Source organism: Astatotilapia calliptera, chromosome 11 (assembly GCF_964374335.1).
Source record: "Astatotilapia calliptera chromosome 11, fAstCal68.1, whole genome shotgun sequence".
Lineage (NCBI taxonomy): Eukaryota > Metazoa > Chordata > Actinopteri > Cichliformes > Cichlidae > Astatotilapia > Astatotilapia calliptera.
This window is the reverse complement of record NC_137432.1, coordinates 30,685,593-30,703,468: the sequence shown is the minus strand read 5'-3', so window position 1 is coordinate 30,703,468 and position 17,876 is coordinate 30,685,593. Positions and strand designations below refer to the sequence as shown.

The following is a 17,876-nucleotide window of genomic DNA, read 5'->3' as shown; positions in this document are numbered from 1 at the left end:
GATTACAATCCTCAAAACAGTTTTTTTTTTAATCAGATGTTAAAACTGTTTTGCAACTCCAGACAGCAGCACATGGAAATGTGATCTAGACATTAATGTGAAGACACAAAACCCCAAAATCTATTCATCTTCCTTCTGTCCTGGTTTTTCTCTGCTCATGCTGGATTCTGGATCTGGTATTTCTCACCCTTTTGAGAAGCACAGATAGAGGACGAGAAGAACAAAAAAAGTCTAACAGGATCCCGTCCGTGCCTGGGAACCTGACGGATCCTGGAGAGACGAGAGTACAGGGGAACCGTTGGGGTGATAATAGTGTAAGGGAAACTCCTCAGGGAACGTAAAATCTGGCTGTTTTTGTTCTCATCCATATATCCCCAAAGAATCCTTTAGCAGGTCTGGTCTAGAGGGAATCACTGTGCAGCACCATGGGGGCCTCCTGTGATAAGGTAAGATGAGATTATCATCATATGTGGATTTGGCCCTGCACATTTTGAGGGAACTGTTAAATGTTGCTTATGGTAAAATAATCAGGGGAAGGTTTTAGTTTATCCTTAGTCCACTGGACAGTCTATAAAGTGCCTCTCAGGCTGTTAGCAGGACCTTAAAATGTTGATATAGGCCTTAAAAATTTCAATATAATTAATTTAACTTCCATATTAAAAATGCAGATCTTCTCTTTTTGTTTGTGTTAGCGTCTAAATCTGCAAAATCTGCAGACAGAATTTATCTAAAAAACTTTTTTGTTGTTGTTTACTGCAGTATAACTTGTGGTAATTTATTTTCATTTTTAAAGTCATTTTGGTGCAATACATCATAAACTAATTCTGTATTCAGCTGTTCAGTAAGTCATCTGTGTGGGAGTCATTTTGCTGAGCAGACATTTCTGATGAATGTTTGTGGGTAATTTTTAGGTTCTGGGGAAGCTTTTTAATTCACAGAGCAGGCTTTGTTTAGATTCTTTGCTGACTTTGGATTTTTCTCTAGAATTCACAACAAAGCCAAAGGGAAATTTGTACATGGTGTAATGTTTGGCCATGTGACCAAATAGATTTTGCACACATTGGGAATGTTGGAGCAGCCTTTGTTTCTTTATAGCAATCCACAAATATGAACAAAAAAGTTAAATATGAAATGTGAGAGTATTCACTACCTCACTGCCCCAGAGGTCCAACAGGGCAGAGTTAATTGGGTTTGAATTTGCTTGTATGGTCTGTTACAGCTGTTCTCTTGGGTTGTTTAAATTCATGCACAAACTAGCCTCTAATAAAGGTTAACAAGGCAACATTTGTCTAGCAGAAATGTGGCAAATGTTCTTGTTAAATTATTGGATAATGAGCTCTTTTTGCTACTTTATTCAGGGCAATATTATATGAATAAATTGTTACTTGAATAAAGAAACAATATAAGAGTGAGGGATTCTTTAACACCAGAGAAGCTGAGCTCATTTGACCTTTTCAAGGTTTGAATCTTCCCAAAATTCTTTTTCAAAAGGTTTGATCTGAGGTTTCGGAAATGATTACAAAAATGTGGTTGTGGTCATTTTTATCCTCCTTTTATCCAGTTCAGTGACCTTGTGTTAAAATCTAATACACAGCCTTCCAGGTACAGAGCAGGTTTTTCCTGTGCTGGTCTGCAGCCTCACAGTGAGGCTTCAGGAATGTCAGATGAGTCTGAGAAGTGCTCAGCAGTCTTCCTCCTGACAAAGAAACCTCAGTCTGTTTAATTCTCAGGCAAACAGCATTCTCCTTTGTTGGTATAGCCCACCCAAACACTTCTCTGATCATATTTGATGCATCAAGTTCTGCTCTGAGGTCAGGAGGTTCATCAGTGAAAGCGGTTGCTTCACTTCTGATGTTTTTGATACTTGTCATTGGTTGTCCAACAAGTGACAGTGTAAGATCTATGACTGTGAGTTAGAACTTAAAGTAAACTTTTAAATTAAAAAAAAAAAGACTTTAAATACAAAATCACTTGTGCAAAAAATTTCTTATGCCAGTGCAGCTCTGCTAAAACTGGTTAACATGGTTATTAGTTTTAGTTATTCAAATTTCTGTTGAAAGGTTATTAAGCTGAAGCCAATGATGGTCCTTTTAGGAAGTCCTTCAAAAAGAGCATTTCAGGAATGCAGCCTAGAGGTGATTGAATGAAAAACCACTGTGAGTCAGGAAAGGCTTCACAGATAACCTGCCTATTATTCATTCAATCAGACTGACCGTGTGGGTTAAATCAATATTTGCACATAGCGTTTACAGTGCTGGAAAAAATAACATGGAAATAAACAAAGGCCTTTAGAATTAAGGAGTTTTGTTTTTCTATTAAAAATTTGTTTGGCTAATACAAAAACTGCCATAGGATTGTATTCTGTCAGTATCCTACCAGTAGTTTACTATGCTACCTCCAGAGGGCAGTATAACACCTGTCACTGGTCTAAGCAGAGCCATAAAACCTGACAGTAATCAGTCACCTGAGCTGAGGCAACAAGACTGAAGACTGGAATTAGAGCTGAATTATGCTGAATTTCTGTTGATCAATATACTTAACACTCCCTTTAGGCTGTTTATGCAGCTCATGATTACTTTAAACTTTTTCTTTTTCTGAAATAAAATAAAGTTGGTTGGATCCTATATAAAAGTTTACAATGTAAAAACACTTTACATGATGCACTGAGTAAATGGAAGAAAGAATCTGACTTATCAAGTCTCCTGGAACTAAAAAGCCCCTATAAAGCGGTCAAAATACTCCCAGTGTAAAAAAACGAGGTCAAACAAGTCTTTGCTAAGTCAAAGTGGTGCAAAACTACATCAGCATGATTGCAATCTTTTTTTTTTTTTTTTTAAACCTTGTTTGTTTACAGTTTCACTTCACAGAGAAAGAAGCACTGCTGCAGTCCCTGTAGAATAATTAGTTTGTGTTTAGCCTGTGAAATATGATGGATCACGAGATGGATGAGCTACCTCACAGACAGCTAATTGATACCCTTTTTGTGCATAACATTAAAAAAAAATACCAACAAGGGACTCAAATCTAAAAACATGAGGTTCAGCATGGGCACTCTTCAAAGTAGAATAGTTTGCAACAGTCTTTGTGTAGTTAGGGCTTGTCTACGATTTAAAACGGGGACCTATCCCTCAAAGGATAGACCAATGAGCACCTGCAATGACAGAAATGCAGAAGTCAAGCAGACGAGTGTTTCTTGCAGTTGTCAGTGGGGGGATCCGGTGCTTTCTCTGTGAATTTCACATTCCCATGGCAGAAGGCCAGGTGCTTGCTCAGATGTTGATTTACACATCTGTTGCTGCCACTGACGTCGCACGCGCTTACGTCATTGTCATCAGACACTCTCACACACAAATCACGGTTTAGTAACGCAGTAATGCAGCGTGCTTACGGGAAAGTAAGAGTAATCTAATTACTTTTTGTAGTAATCAGATTACAATAACACGTTACTGCCCATCTCTGGTGGTCATTAAATGCACTTAACTGTTTGTGAATACAGGAGCCCCACCCACCTGCCGTTCAAATTCTTAGTGTGCAAGAAGCAGCCAATCAAAAGTTAGTTGGTTTAATTATTTAATTAAACCTAATTTAATTTAATTAATTTAATTTAATTAATAGAGTCAAATGGAGGGATTTATTTAAATACAGCTGACAGCACTTGTAGTAGGAACAGTGGGTCAGAAAACAAACTCATCCAGCAGTGACATCTTAGTTTACAGTTTAATATTCATTCAGGTTGTGTGAAATGGTGAATTGTGTTGCATGAGTCTATCTGCTGTATTTGATGTGTCCCCTGCAGGCGTCGCTCCTCTCGGGGCTGCTCGTGTTCATGCTGTTTGCCGTCTCTTCTCACTGCCAGGAGGAATTTTCTGGATACCACTCAGGTCAGGGCTTCCTCATGCTGACACTGATTTAACTTTAACCTCAGGTGAAACAATAGCTGTTTAGCCTTGTTTTACTAAAGAACAACAGGTGACAGATAACACAATTATAGAATCCAGCTGAGGAATATTGTAAACTGGTTTCTTCTAGGTAACTAATCGACAGTTAATTATGATAAACACTGCTTAATTACTTTTAAAAAAGTACCTTCACAACTCATTAGTAACTTTCTTGTTTAATATCATAGTCAAGTAAAGGCTTATGTGGAGAAAAAAAGTAACAACTTTAAATGAATTGCATTGTTAGGCGAGCACAAAATTTATCACATATTCATTACAAACTCATATTTATTCAATTATTACCACAAATTATTGTTTGTTTCTTTGTTTTTTCAACAAAAAACCCTTCCGATTGTAACTTCACTTTATTCATAAACTTTAATGCACTGACTCAAATCACAGTTTTGCAAGAGAGGAGAGGTGTTTTTGGAAGTTGTTGATCTGTATGTACAGTATGATGCAACTTTTATCCTCCCACATTTGCTGTAAGTTAAGGGCTCATCAGGGAATTGAACCCGGGATCGTGCACACTCAAAACAGGAATCATACCCCTAAAACGAGTCACATTTCCCCATGTGTCTCATACTGAATTCTTACCTCATGTATTTTGCATGTCTATTCAGGTGAGGAACACACCTATGAAGAGTCTTCTGCAGTTGACCACTATGACAACTTAGCTGCTCCTCAGCCAGGTGAGATCAGTAACACAGTTAGTGTAAACTGTACCAGAGGACACTCTCTGACTGTTTGAAGTCCTCGGGGCTCCAGACCAGGACTGCTGACTGTAACAATGCACCACAAAGTCCAAACAAAACTAAACGTCTTAATATTTCCTTAGAATATCCACCAGAGCCGACTCATAGCTATGATGTGGACCAGATATTCGAGGAGGAGGATTATGACACTTATGGCCCAATCCCCACCCAAATCACCATGATCACTGAGGACACCTTTCCCTACATCACCACCACTGAGTCCCACTATGCCAAAGAGGACACTGAGATCGTGCAGGTGGGACAGCCGTGTGCTGGGAGTGTCAGGGGTAGCTCAACAACAATATTAAACTGCAGCAGGAAGAAATGCAGAGAGAGCTTTAAAAAACAACAAGCCTCTTTCAGTCTCTCTTTGTTCCAAGCCCCTCAACAATTTCATATCTGCTAAACATAACTAGGAACTGAGTTTTAGTTTCATATACCATTCATAAAAACCTGACCTCTCTCACGCATAAAAATCTTCCTATTAAAGGGCATTCAGCCCATTGTTAAGGGTCATTCAGTCCCTGTACAGCCAAGTGAAAGCTTGGTCTGCATTGTTGGCAATAAGTCGGATTTATTCCTTATGGGTAGGGATGGGTACCGGTATTGGTTCTGACATAAACGGTAGTAACCAGACCGAAAAGCAGCGCACATTTCGGTGCTTTATTTCGGTGCTTTTTTTCCCCTGAGCTGTGATACACTTTAGATTCTAGCCAATCATTTTATGTTTCTGAGGATAGTAAGCGGGTCCCGGTACGCACGTTCTTTTAGAGCAGAGCTAGATTAAAAATGCCCAAGGAGGACCGGTCAAATGTATGGCTGTACTTCACAGCAAAATATGCAAACTCAGCAGCCTGCAACAAGTGCTTTAAGCTGATACTGTGATACTGTCAAAGGAGGTAACACCTCAAATCCGATGAAACACCTGGCGACGCATAGCGTTTTTTTTAAAAGCCGAGAAATGCGCCGTATTTGATAGCTTGCTGCGAGACCTCACTCCGTGCACATCTACTGCGGGTGGGTTGCCAGTTATCGGACCCGGAGCAACATCCCCCAAAAACCCGAAGAATAGAGTCCTGGCCCCTAGCCCTGCCAGTGTAGCAGAAATGATGACGGATGATGATGGCAGCAGCAGCCGTTCTTCTCTGCGTGAGTAGCTTAATGTTGTTCGTGTGTAATTTACGTTGAGTAGGCTCACCACGTTATTACATTAATGCATGTAAGGTGAACTAGCAAACATCATCATAGCTACATGTGGCTGTCTTCTTGTTTGATGGCAGATACTCCCTTCACCCTGGCCAAAAAGGCTAAAATGACCAAAGAAAAAGTGGAAAACAGTTAAACATGAGAGGTTTTTGGACAAAGTTTGTGTTTTTTCCATTGTTTAAGCACTGCTTCCAGCCAAGAGTGATACCATATATGCCCCATAGCTGCAGAAAAGGCTAACTTTGTTATCTTTTTACAAAAAAACAGCTGAACATGAGAGGTTTTTGGACAAAGTTGGTGTTCTCCATTCTTTAAGCACCGGTTTGAGTACCGTTTAAGCACCGGCACCGTTTCAAAAGTACCGGTTTGGCACCGGTATCGGATAAAACCTAAACGATACCCATCCCTACTTATGGGTTTTGGACTTTGGCAAGTGGCAGAAGGTTTGGACTTTGGTGGTTTCAGGATCTCATCTATGCTTTTTTGCAGATGATGTGGTTCTGTTGGCTCCCTCAGGTGGGAGCCTCCAGCTTTAAGTGAGGTGATTGGCAGATGAATGTCCGCATTTCCAGGTCTGAGGTCATGGTTCTCAGCTAGAATCGGGTGGAGTGTCCACTTCAGGTCACAGGCGGGTGGCTGCCCCCTGGAGGCACTTAAGTATTATTACCGGCAGTCTTCTGTAATGGGCTAGATTTTCTACAATTTTTGTTTAGTGATGCTGAAAGCAAACTGCCTGCCAGAACTATCGGTCAGTAATTGCTCCAAAGTAAGGGCGCATCCAGGATTTGAACCTACAAGAATCATAACCCTACACCATCAAGCCTCTTCTGCAACTTGTGGTTCTTCATGATGAAAATGACATACTTGTTCCAGAGCATAGCTAATCTGAAGCACTGCACAAGGCCAATAAGCGATTAAAAAAAAAGATTGTTACGAGTAATATAAAATTAGTATTATTGAATATTCCTCACCAATAATGAGATTCAAAATTAATTTAATGTGTCCATTTTAGTTTAAGTCAAGCAAATCTTACTATGAGGTTGATTTGGTAACTGTTTCTTTAAAACAAGGAAAATGGAATCAGGAATGTCTACAAAACCATGTCTATGCGGGTGCAGGGCATTGGGTGTAGTGAAGCTAAATTTGAAGGACACCATAGGTGTGATAATATTTGTTAATGTTGTGTTTTAGGTGCCATATGAGCCTGACACTGGCTCCTCAGAAGAGTCAGGGGGCGATGCAGAGCTTGGGCAGGTGGGGCCAACAGAGTGTGACTGTGAGCCCGGAGAGCCTGGATTTGCTGGCTTCACAGGACCGAAGGTACAGCCACATTGCATCACATCACTGGCTAAATGCAGTCAATGGCCCCTTTGTTTCATTCTTACACTGCATGGCCTGATCCAAAACTAGGGTCAAATGTAGGTTTGTTTATGTTGTAGTTTTTGTTTTCCACAGTCTGATTCCTTTTCTCTTTCTCTCAGGGATCCAGAGGCCTGCAGGGTAAAACCGGTAAACCAGGGTCTCAAGGGAGAGAGGTAAAAGTCTTAAACATGAATAATGGATGTTTGTTTATGACAAGAATGCCTGATTAAAGTGATACTAAAGCAGCAGCTGCATATTCAAGTAGTTTAATTACTGGTTATTTATCCGTTTTGTGTTTTAGGGCTATAAAGGGACCAAAGGTGTTCAGGGAAGGAGAGGAGATACTGGACCAGTGGTGAGTAAATCATGCTACAGCAGTCACAGTTGATACTACCATGCAAAATAGCTTGTATTTACATTTGTAGCTCCCATAACACTGTGAAAGTAATGACAGCATTGGTGTTGTAACATAGAGTGAAAGTAAAAACTAAAGAAAAAATAAAATGAAACTGAAAATACTGAGTTTTAACGACCATAAAAGCCAGTCAGCTAAACAGAAAGTAAAAGAGGTATAAGCAGTGAAGGAAAGTTTGTTAAAAACCTGAAGCCAAACTGAAAGTGAAAGCTCTTCATTTGAAACTTAATTAAATTTAAAGTAATTTGGGTAATTTAAGTAATTAAAGACTAAAGCAGAAAAAAAATCTTGTCTATGACAGGAAAAGGGAAAAAAGTGTTTTCTGCTGTTTTAGTGTTATTTTACACAACACCTCGAGGTGCCCCAACTAAAGCAGGATTAAGATATAATCAGTCATTCCAATAATTTCATTATTTTTATTTTTTAAATTGATTTCACCATATATCAAAAATTCACTGTTTATAACTTTCAGCTGTTGCAATTTTTAAGACTATGAAACTGCTTTGTTGTGTAAGGAGAGTGAGTGTTGTGTATAAGCTTTGGAAATGTTTTTGCCCTTGTCTGTTGTAACCTTTGACCTCATTTTGCAGGGTGACCATGGTCCTGAGGGAGATGAAGGAGCTTCTGGTTTTTCTGGAGCCACAGTGAGTTAACCAGTCCATCCTGAAGTGAAAGTTAACTGGCTACGTTTACATTTTATTGTGACTATTAAAAGATATAAGTGCAGAGTGTGAGCTGTTAAGTTTCATTTAAAACCTTTTAAAGTAATAACTGAAATTTTTTTTTCACCAAAGAGTTAAGCTCCGTAAAGCTGCAGCTCCATCTGTGAGGATTTTTAAAACTTTCCTAAGCTTATTCATTGAATCTGTCAGGGAGAAACTGGACTTCCAGGAGAGCCAGGTGAGCCTGGAGATGTGGGTCTAAAGGTAAACACACACAAACACACACACACACACACACACACACGCACACTCTATCCCTCCCACCCCTCTCGCCTCAGTCATGTGGTTGGAGGGATGTTGATAGATGCATCACTGTTGAGTTAATGCACTGATTACAGTATACATTTAGTATTTCCACAATGTCATACCTGACATAATGTTTTCACAGTGTCAGGTATTTATCTACAAGTTACAGCATCTCTTCCCTTTGGAGCATTATTTTTTTCTGTGCATTATTTACAATATTTTTGTTTGTTTAAATGTCTTCTATGCTCCTGTCAATAAATAAGCAAAATATTTGCATAATGATAGACAGACAATACCTAAGCAGACTGCAATACCTGCAACAGCTACATTTAGAGAACTATATGAAGTGTAATTATCAATTGCATCAACCCCATCAGTAAGTTTAAAATTCACTGAAGTGACATGTAATATAATAATAATTTAAAGAAAGCTCATTTGACCTGAAATTATGTGATTTTATGCTGAAAGAATTACAGTTCAGGGCTTCATAATATTAGTTTGTGGTAGACGTCATAATTATTAGATCTATCTATTGCTGTTTATATGATTTATTATAAATATATAATTAATTTAAAAACATTATGGTTTTAAATTACAGATTTACATTGAACCATTGTATTTTTATACTGTTTTGCATTTGTTTAGCCCAGCAGTTATTATGTGTTATTAGCAGCTCAAGTAGCCAATAATTGCAGTGCCTCTTCTTGTTGACAGGGTGACATGGGATTGGAGGGACCCCGTGGAGGAGTCGGACCTCCTGGTGAGACTGTAAGGAACACAGCTACCTCTCAGCCTCTCTGTGGTGGAAAATTTAACATCTAAGCTAAACTTCAATAAGCTGAATAAGAACAGGTTTTTAGTGAAACATTTGCTTCAGCTCAACTAAATCAGACTAATTCTGATAAAAGTGAAAGTAAGGAAGTCGTGACTTCACACTATTTTTAAACTGGCAGATGTTATTTAGTCTACACTGAATCAATGGGTTTCCGTGTTGGAAAAAAAAAACAGTGCAAAAGTTACACAGAAAAGCTTTAATAATTGGATTTCAACTGTTGTAGATGCTATGTAAGCATAGCAAGCAAATTATGCAGGCACATTTTTAAAAAAAAGATTAAATTAGATTAATTTAAGGTATTTCACTGACATGCACTGACACATTCAGGAAATGAAACTGAAACCACCTCCCACTGCAGACTGAGACAACAGAGGTTGTGTCATTATCCTGGAAATCACCCAGAGTATCAACAAACAAATGACACATTTAAATAGCAGATTGGGGTTTGGGGGATTTTTCTGGCAGTTCCTGATAATAAACTTTATGACCCCTAACTGCAGTTACACACACACACACACACACACACACACACACACACACACACACACACACACACACACACACACACACACACACACACACACACACACACATTTATTCATGCACAAAAACAACCCATTCAATCCACACATGCTAAGAAAACAAACCATAGATGTTCAAAGTTATCTGTAATAATGAGAAATGGCACAGGAAAATAATATTGAACACGCTGACTGAAATGTATGTAATACTTCGTAAAGAAGCCTTTGTCGGTGACAAGATGTCTCCTGTGTGGAGAAACTAGTCACAAGCATTACTCAGGTGTGATTTTGGCCCTCTCCATTACATAGTTTTCAAATTCAGATGTTCTGTGAGTTCCTTCTATGAACTCTGAGCTTTAGTTCTTTACATAGATTTTCCATTGGGTTCAGGTCAGGTCTGAGCCATTCTAGCAGCTTTATTTTCTCTCTCTGACACCAACTGAGTTTCCTTGCCTGTGTGTTTGGGATCACTGTCTTGCTGAAATTTTCCACCCTTGTTCCATCCTGGTATATTTGAAACCATGAAATTCCCACCTCCAAACTTCAATGTTGCTCTGGTGTTTTAGGGTGATATGCAGTGCCTTTTGACTTCCAAACATTATGTGTATTATGAGATCCAAAGAGCCACTCCGTACTGGCTGAAGAATTGTAAAATATTATTACTACCATAGTTAAATAATATAGTTCCCTGCTCATGTATGAAAGGAGTTATTATCACTTTATCACAGCCCATCTCACATGATGGCCAAGATGATTACTTCATCTGTTATGATGCTTGTCGCTACCCGATCTGTACCACGCACGCGAGAATCTTTCGTCACTTCCTCTCTTTGCCAACATTGTGACAGTTAATGTATTTCAATGACATGGTTAGCGCCAAGTAAGCTCCTAGTATTTCTGGACATATTTCCTTTTCGACTGCCCGGGACATTTAAACAATGGATACCTCCGTATAGAAGCCTATTGTGTCTAAAAATAAACATTTGTAATGAGTCACGTGAAGATTCATTAGCCAAATTAAGTGTTTACTGACAATTGTCAGTGATAGCGGACATCATCGTCACAATTCCAATCAATCCTCTCCACATAGACAAACATAAACACACTCGACTATTACTAAATCAAATTTAACACGCATACACAACGAAACAGAAGAAGAAGAGAACATCTGCACGTAGGCGGTAAGATCGGGTAGACCGGATCTGTACGGTCTGACTTTTGAACATGTGAGTAAGGATTGGGGAGGCCTGATCCGTAACTTTTTTTTTTTTTGGTCTACATTGTATTGAAATGTTTCATTATTGCAAACATTTTAACAGATACTTATTATTGTTAACATCTTAACAGATACGCTGACCCGTAACTATAATAAAATGCTTCGAGTGGAAGTAGATGCCTTTCGCACATGCGTGGTACGGATCGGGTTTCCGGTACGGATCGGGTAGTGACATGGTAAATCACTGAAGAGTTTTTGCCTGCAAAAGAATCCTGCTCTTGTGAACACAACAATTTCTTTCAAACCTCTAGAGTCGTTCTTCATATTAGGCACAAAGTTTCACTTTGACTCAGGAAAGAACATAAATTTTGATGTTCAAATTAGGACAAAAAAATAAATGAATAAATGACACAATTAACTAAAATTATAAAGTGATGATGCAATTTTTAACGAATGGATGAGACAGCATTTTCCAGTTAATGTTTCAGTGCCACAATTCACCATAAATCACCACATTTTACCTTTGGCTAGACCCTGGATTGGGGAGATTAATATTATAGACATGGATTATATATTATAGACCCTAGAACTTGATGAGCTGATGGAGCCACACAACTGGAAAAGGTGGTAATTGAGTTTTTTGGTTATTTCAGGGTCGTCGTGGTGATGCTGGGCCTGCTGGAGGAAGAGGGACTAAAGGTATCAAGGTAAAAGAAAAAAAAAGAGTGATAACTATGTCCTCATGATAATTACACGACTGGAATACAACAACGCAGCTGTGTTTTATGTTCAGTAACATTTTGATGAGGCAAATGCTGAAATTATTTTATTAATCATTTATTAGTATCAGTATTTATAAACTCAAATATTAGTGGTTCTTTTCAATTTTTATCTTTATTTATTTATTTGGCCAAGTCAATAGGCCCATAAAGACATGGAAATAAACTGATTTTTATTGTTTTGTTTTTTTCTTAATAAATTATTGAATAAAATACTGGTTTAACAAGTAATAACAGTAACAATCAGTACTTGTTACTAAAGTGTATACAGTGTGTATATGATTTTTTTTTATTTTAAGTTTCTGTATTTTATGAATTTATTTACACTGAATAATATAATAAAGTTTTTAACCATGTGTTTTGAATGCTCTGGTTTGTTTATTAGTTTTTGGCACTTTGGATGGATGTGTTTTTTCTTTTTTAGGGCGCTCCTGGTGACAAAGGCAGACAAGGTCCTCAGGGAAGAGACGGACCAAAGGTATATAAGTATCACATACTTAAATTCTTCAAAAAAGAAAATGTTTGGTGATTTCCCCTGGCACACAACTGAAGGTGGTTTAAAATGTCTATGATCAAAAACTGACAGTTTCTTTGCTTAAAAGAAAATAATTATTTTTATTCTTCTGCATTATGTCTAGCTGTTTATTGCACAATTTTTTGATAACCAGCAGTGCCGGTTCAAGTCACAGCTGTCTTGGTGTCGATCTAAACATGTTTGTTCTTCGTCAACAGGGTCAAACAGGAGCACCTGGGTTTCCAGGTGATGTTGGCGAGAGAGGCTACACTGTAAGACACATCATTACTGGTCATGGAAACTACCAAAGCATCTTAACATTTACTCTATGTGTCATCATTTGATTTGAATTTTAATCTCATTTGACTTCCATAACCTTTCCTTTCTTGGCAATTTTTTTTAAAATCAAAAAACCGATTCAAAACATTGTATCAAAGGTTTTTAAGACATCTGATGATGCAGTTTCTCTGGTGTATTAATATATATCTGGGACTCTATTCAATTATGCATTAGTTATGTTATGCAATAGACAAAATATCTTCTAATATCTCGGCATGCTTGTTTTAATCAGCATAAAAGTGTATTAATAACTTCTCTGTCTGTGCAGTCCCAAGTTTGCTCAATCTGAGACGCACAGTAGTTAGTTTTACCTCTATTAGCAAATGAGCAGGAGGAAATTTCATTAGCTGTGAGCTGTGAATTTGATTAAATCTACACGAAAGGCAGAACGTACAACTTTTTTTTCCTAAGTCCTCCAAACACGCTTTTCAAACTGTCCCATTACACAGAACAGAGTCACAGATATAATTCCATAAACCTTTCCTGGGTTGAGGAGATTCACGTTTCTTTTTTCTTCGGGTTTCCATTACAACAAATACTGACGCATACTATAGCGGTACACATGTGACTCTGTCAAGGGTTGCCTTGTGGTTTAATCTTCCTTTATTTAATTGTGTTCCATCTACGTAGCAACAGATGATATCACTCAGACTCCTCCTTTTAAAGTGACACAAGCTCCTAAGCTTCAGGCTCTAGTACAAAGCGGCTTATTTAGTGTTTTCATTTCTAAAATTTCCCGAATTCACTGTTTTATATAATTTTCTTCTTCACGTCATATTTGAACTCATTTCTCTTTTTTCTCCTTTGATTTAAAAAAATCTGAGAACAATATTTCTTGTTTATCCTCCTCAGGGTTATCCTGGACAGCAAGGCCCAATCGGAAAGAGCGGTCCGAAGGTACACAAATAAACTGAGGCACTTTTATTCTGCTCAAATCTTTTTTTTCATGCCCAAGTGTCTGTATTTAAGTTCACCCAGTCATCCTTTCAGTTTCCAGATTATGGCCTTCATGATTCAGCCTGGGAAGAAAACTTTTGCATTTTATGAGTCTGAGAGTCACTCTGGCTCCTGGCCACATTTCACAGGAATCTCACATAAATATTATTACTGCCCGGGTACTTCTTTTGTTTTTCCAGTTTGGATATCTCATTTCTGCCCTTTTGCGAGACCCACATCACAAACTAATGAATCAGCCATAAAAATAGCAAAACTGTCTAAAGCCAAGGCACACTGTTAAGAGCTGGTAAAACTCCCTACAAATAAGCTAAAATAAAGGGAATGATGTAAATATGGGCAATTAAAGAATTTAGTATTAATGTAACACACAAACATATGCAGTGTTAGTTGACTCTAAGTACACACTTTATTAAGCTGAATAAATGACAAAAACACTTTTGTATAACAGTATACATCACTGGCTCTCAAACTTTTTCTAACCTATTTCAGCCTAGAAGCCAAAATAAGTTATAGCAACACACAATAAAAAAACAAAAAGAATAAAAATGGTTGAAGTTGAATTTTACTTAAATGTGCCAGCACAAGCACATGTATGTTTCCTTGCCTTCCCCCCCAAATATTGTATTGTAATTTATTCATTTGTTTAACTTTATATTTTTCACCTGTTTGCTGGCACCTCACCAGTGGTCCTACTGAGACTTCAGAGTAGTAGTCAGAAAAACTTCATGTTGACTGAAGGCTTTCAAAAGCCTCCTTCACGAAAACCTTTTAAATAAATGATTAACAAGAAACAGAAACATTTTTATCGTATTAAAAATAAAATTAAAATAAAATTAACCACAACAAGAATAAAACAAGATGATTTGTAGGAGATCTTAATAATCTTTTTGCTCAGTTTTATCAGAAAATCAAAAAAAAAACAAGATTTCTATCTTAATGCATGCTCAATCATCCAGGTAAGTAAATCTCCAAAAAGTTGATTCTGTTCATCTGGACGTAACGTTTTCAGTGGGAGAAACGTTTCGTCATTCATGCAGGTAAACAGCATATTTGCATAATGACTGAAACCAGCCCACTGAAGGAACAATGGCCTGGGAGGTCAGTTCCTTCATCATGATTATGCAAATTCTCATGACCATTGATCAACAACCACTGATCAAAGCCCATTGATCAATGGCCATGAGTACCATTCACAGAGAGTTGGGGAATGGCTGCAATCACAGCATTGTACGATGGCGAAAGATGTACCCTTAGGCCCCCTCCTCGATTCAGAGATGGTCTTTCCCTTTTCACGTAAATGGCCTCCTTGACTCAAACCAGCATTCCTCCCTGTCCAGGATGTGTACATCCTCATCATTGAAAGAGTGTCCACTGGCCTGTAGGTGTAAATGACAAAAGTCCAGCTGGGATAACCACATTTACTCAGGGCCTTCTTGATGTGATGATGTGATGTTCTTCTGCTTCCCTGGCTGCTGTGTCTGTGGGGATGGTGTTCGCTCTGTGTTGTAGTGTCCTGATGACACCCAGTTTATACTCCAGTGGATGATGAGAGTCGAACCTTAAATACTGATCCGTATGCGTAGGTTTATGGTACACATCAGCTTTTAGCTGTCCCCCATTACAGATGGAAATCTCACAGTCTAACAAGGCTAACCTGCCACTTTTCATATCCAGATGAACAGAATCAACTTTTGGAGATCTCTATCAATGGAAATCACTGACTGAAAAATGTGTGTGTATATTAAAAATTCTATCATATTGAGAAAAGTGTGGAAATATATAAGAAAATTTGGGAAAATACATAATAAAAGAAGAGGATGCACAGTTTCCAGTAACAAAATTCCAAATATTTAATGTGTGTCAGCTGTTAACTAAGTGGATCATGTGACAAGTTGGGTTATTAGGCAACACGGAGCCAGAAAATGTGCTATATAAAGCAATTACACTAATTAACTAAAGATGACACACACACACACGAGATGAAAGGATGAAGATACCTAAAAATCTGTTTAACGAGTAGAAATCAGGAGTGTGCTTAGCTTATCTTAGCATACAGACTGGAAATGGAGGGAAAAGAACTTGTGTGGTTTAGACAGCAAAACCACCTACTTACTAAATAAGAAACTCTTTGGCAACCCTTAGTTTTCACAATATTTTTTTATTGCAACAAACTAAACTTATGACAGACGATCATGTTTGTCAATCAGTCACAAGCAGAAAAAGATCATTTCTTCCTGTGCTTCATATGACCTTTGTAATCTAAATGTGACACTGAAAAACGGGAAATATATTTGATCTGATATAACTGATGATAAGAAGATTCAATAAATCAATGTAGATTCTCATTGGTGGCAGGCAAAATCCCCATAAGCTGTTTTTCTCTCAGTAGGAAAGAAAGTAATTTTCTTGTGAGTCATTTCTAGCTCTTATAACTTTAGGTCTCCCTGAAACTTTAAGTTCAGAGAGGAAAAAAAATACCATATATTACACTTATTGCTATAGGGTTTTAAAAAAGTATATGTTTACCTTTACCTTTTCTGTCTATATGTAAGTGAGCTATAGAAGCCAAAAAGAAAGTAGAAAAATGAAAAGTTTCAGTGATGTAATCAAAGTAAAGTAGAAACTAGAAGCACTGGATTAAATCACTGTATTAGCTGTTTTGGCAGAGAATCAAAAACACAGAGTAGTTTCTGAACTTTCCCAAAGAGTTCTCTATTACTTTGATCTCAGCCATCTGACTTTTTGTTGAATATTTTTACACTTACAGAGATGTTTACTGAAAAGTTTCTGTACAAAATTCTCACTAAAATACTGAGTCAAACTGAGAAATGCATGAACACCGGTGTCTAATAAGAGTGCCAGTATAACAAAACTGAGGCTAAGGTTCTTTGAAGAGCTGTAGTTGAAGGGTAGTAAGTAAAAGTGAAAGTAAAGAGTAAAAGTGAGTACAGGAGTTATCTTAATTTGACTTGGTTCCCAGAAAATCTATTTAACCTGTTTAACCAGTTCACAAACATTTAACAGTGTGCTGCTGCCAAAGTTATTTATAATGTGTAATGTAATGAACAACCCAAGTTTTTGTTTAACTAGTTTCACACACAGCAGCACGTCAGTGTGATTCACTGACAGGAACAAACAACTCAAAACTTCATTAATCGGTTTTCTCTTAGGATTTCCTGAAGCTGAAGCGGTTCTGATCATTATATGATTATCAGTTGATTCACTGAGTCGTTAAAAAGTAGATTAGCTAGTTACATTTTCTGGAGCCCGTTATTCTTACCACTCCTTTTTATTTTACTTTTTTCCTGAGTCATTTTACCTAATTTCTTTCTGATTGCATCTTGATCCTTGAATCCTAATCCTATCCTAAGATAAAGTGTAGAAGTAGATCAAAGATACATCTTTTACTCTTTGGGAACATTTTTGTAGCGTTTTGACTCACACATAGTTTCCTTGAAGTCTGTGTGTGAACAGAATGGGAATAAAACTGTGTTCAGACTGTTCAGATTCAATTAAGTTTGTTGCTCACAAAGTTTTTAAAAGCACATTATGTAATATTATTGCTGTTCATACACTTTGTGCTTTCAGTGATTTTTTTTATTTTATTGTGTGATGCAGGGAGTGCAGAATTATTAGGAAAGTTGTATTTTTGAGGAATAATTTTATTATTGAACAACAACCATGTTCTCAATGAACCCAAAAAACTCATTAATATCAAAGCTGAATGTTTTTGGAAGTAGTTTTTAGTTTGTTTTTAGTTTTAGCTATTTTAGGGGGATATCTGTGTGTGCAGGTGACTATTACTGTGCATAATTATTAGGCAACTTAACAAAAAACAAATATATACCCATTTCAATTATTTATTTTTACCAGTGAAACCAATATAACATCTCCACATTCACAAATATACATTTCTGACATTCAAAAACAAAACAAAAACAAATCAGCGACCAATATAGCCACCTTTCTTTGCAAGGACACTCAAAAGCCTGCCATCCATGGATTCTGTCAGTGTTTTGATCTGTTCACCATCAACATTGCGTGCAGCAGCAACCACAGCCTCCCAGACAC

At 37.5% G+C, this 17,876-nt stretch overlaps 1 protein-coding gene across 1 annotated transcript in view; it reads left to right on the top strand.

Moving 5' to 3' along the window:
- The first annotated feature begins 233 nt into the window (after positions 1-233).
- Positions 234-17,876, top strand: part of LOC113031335 (uncharacterized) — a 32,333-nt gene continuing 14,690 nt past the window's right edge. Inside the window, exons 1-14 of the mRNA XM_026183315.2 lie at positions 234-446; positions 3,797-3,881; positions 4,562-4,630; positions 4,777-4,949; positions 7,091-7,219; positions 7,381-7,434; positions 7,563-7,616; positions 8,267-8,320; positions 8,549-8,602; positions 9,359-9,412; positions 11,870-11,923; positions 12,420-12,473; positions 12,728-12,781; positions 13,701-13,745. Coding sequence (XP_026039100.2) covers positions 426-446; positions 3,797-3,881; positions 4,562-4,630; positions 4,777-4,949; positions 7,091-7,219; positions 7,381-7,434; positions 7,563-7,616; positions 8,267-8,320; positions 8,549-8,602; positions 9,359-9,412; positions 11,870-11,923; positions 12,420-12,473; positions 12,728-12,781; positions 13,701-13,745 — 954 coding nt within the window. The 5' untranslated portion in view covers positions 234-425. The remainder of the gene's footprint in view (positions 447-3,796; positions 3,882-4,561; positions 4,631-4,776; positions 4,950-7,090; positions 7,220-7,380; positions 7,435-7,562; positions 7,617-8,266; positions 8,321-8,548; positions 8,603-9,358; positions 9,413-11,869; positions 11,924-12,419; positions 12,474-12,727; positions 12,782-13,700; positions 13,746-17,876) is intronic.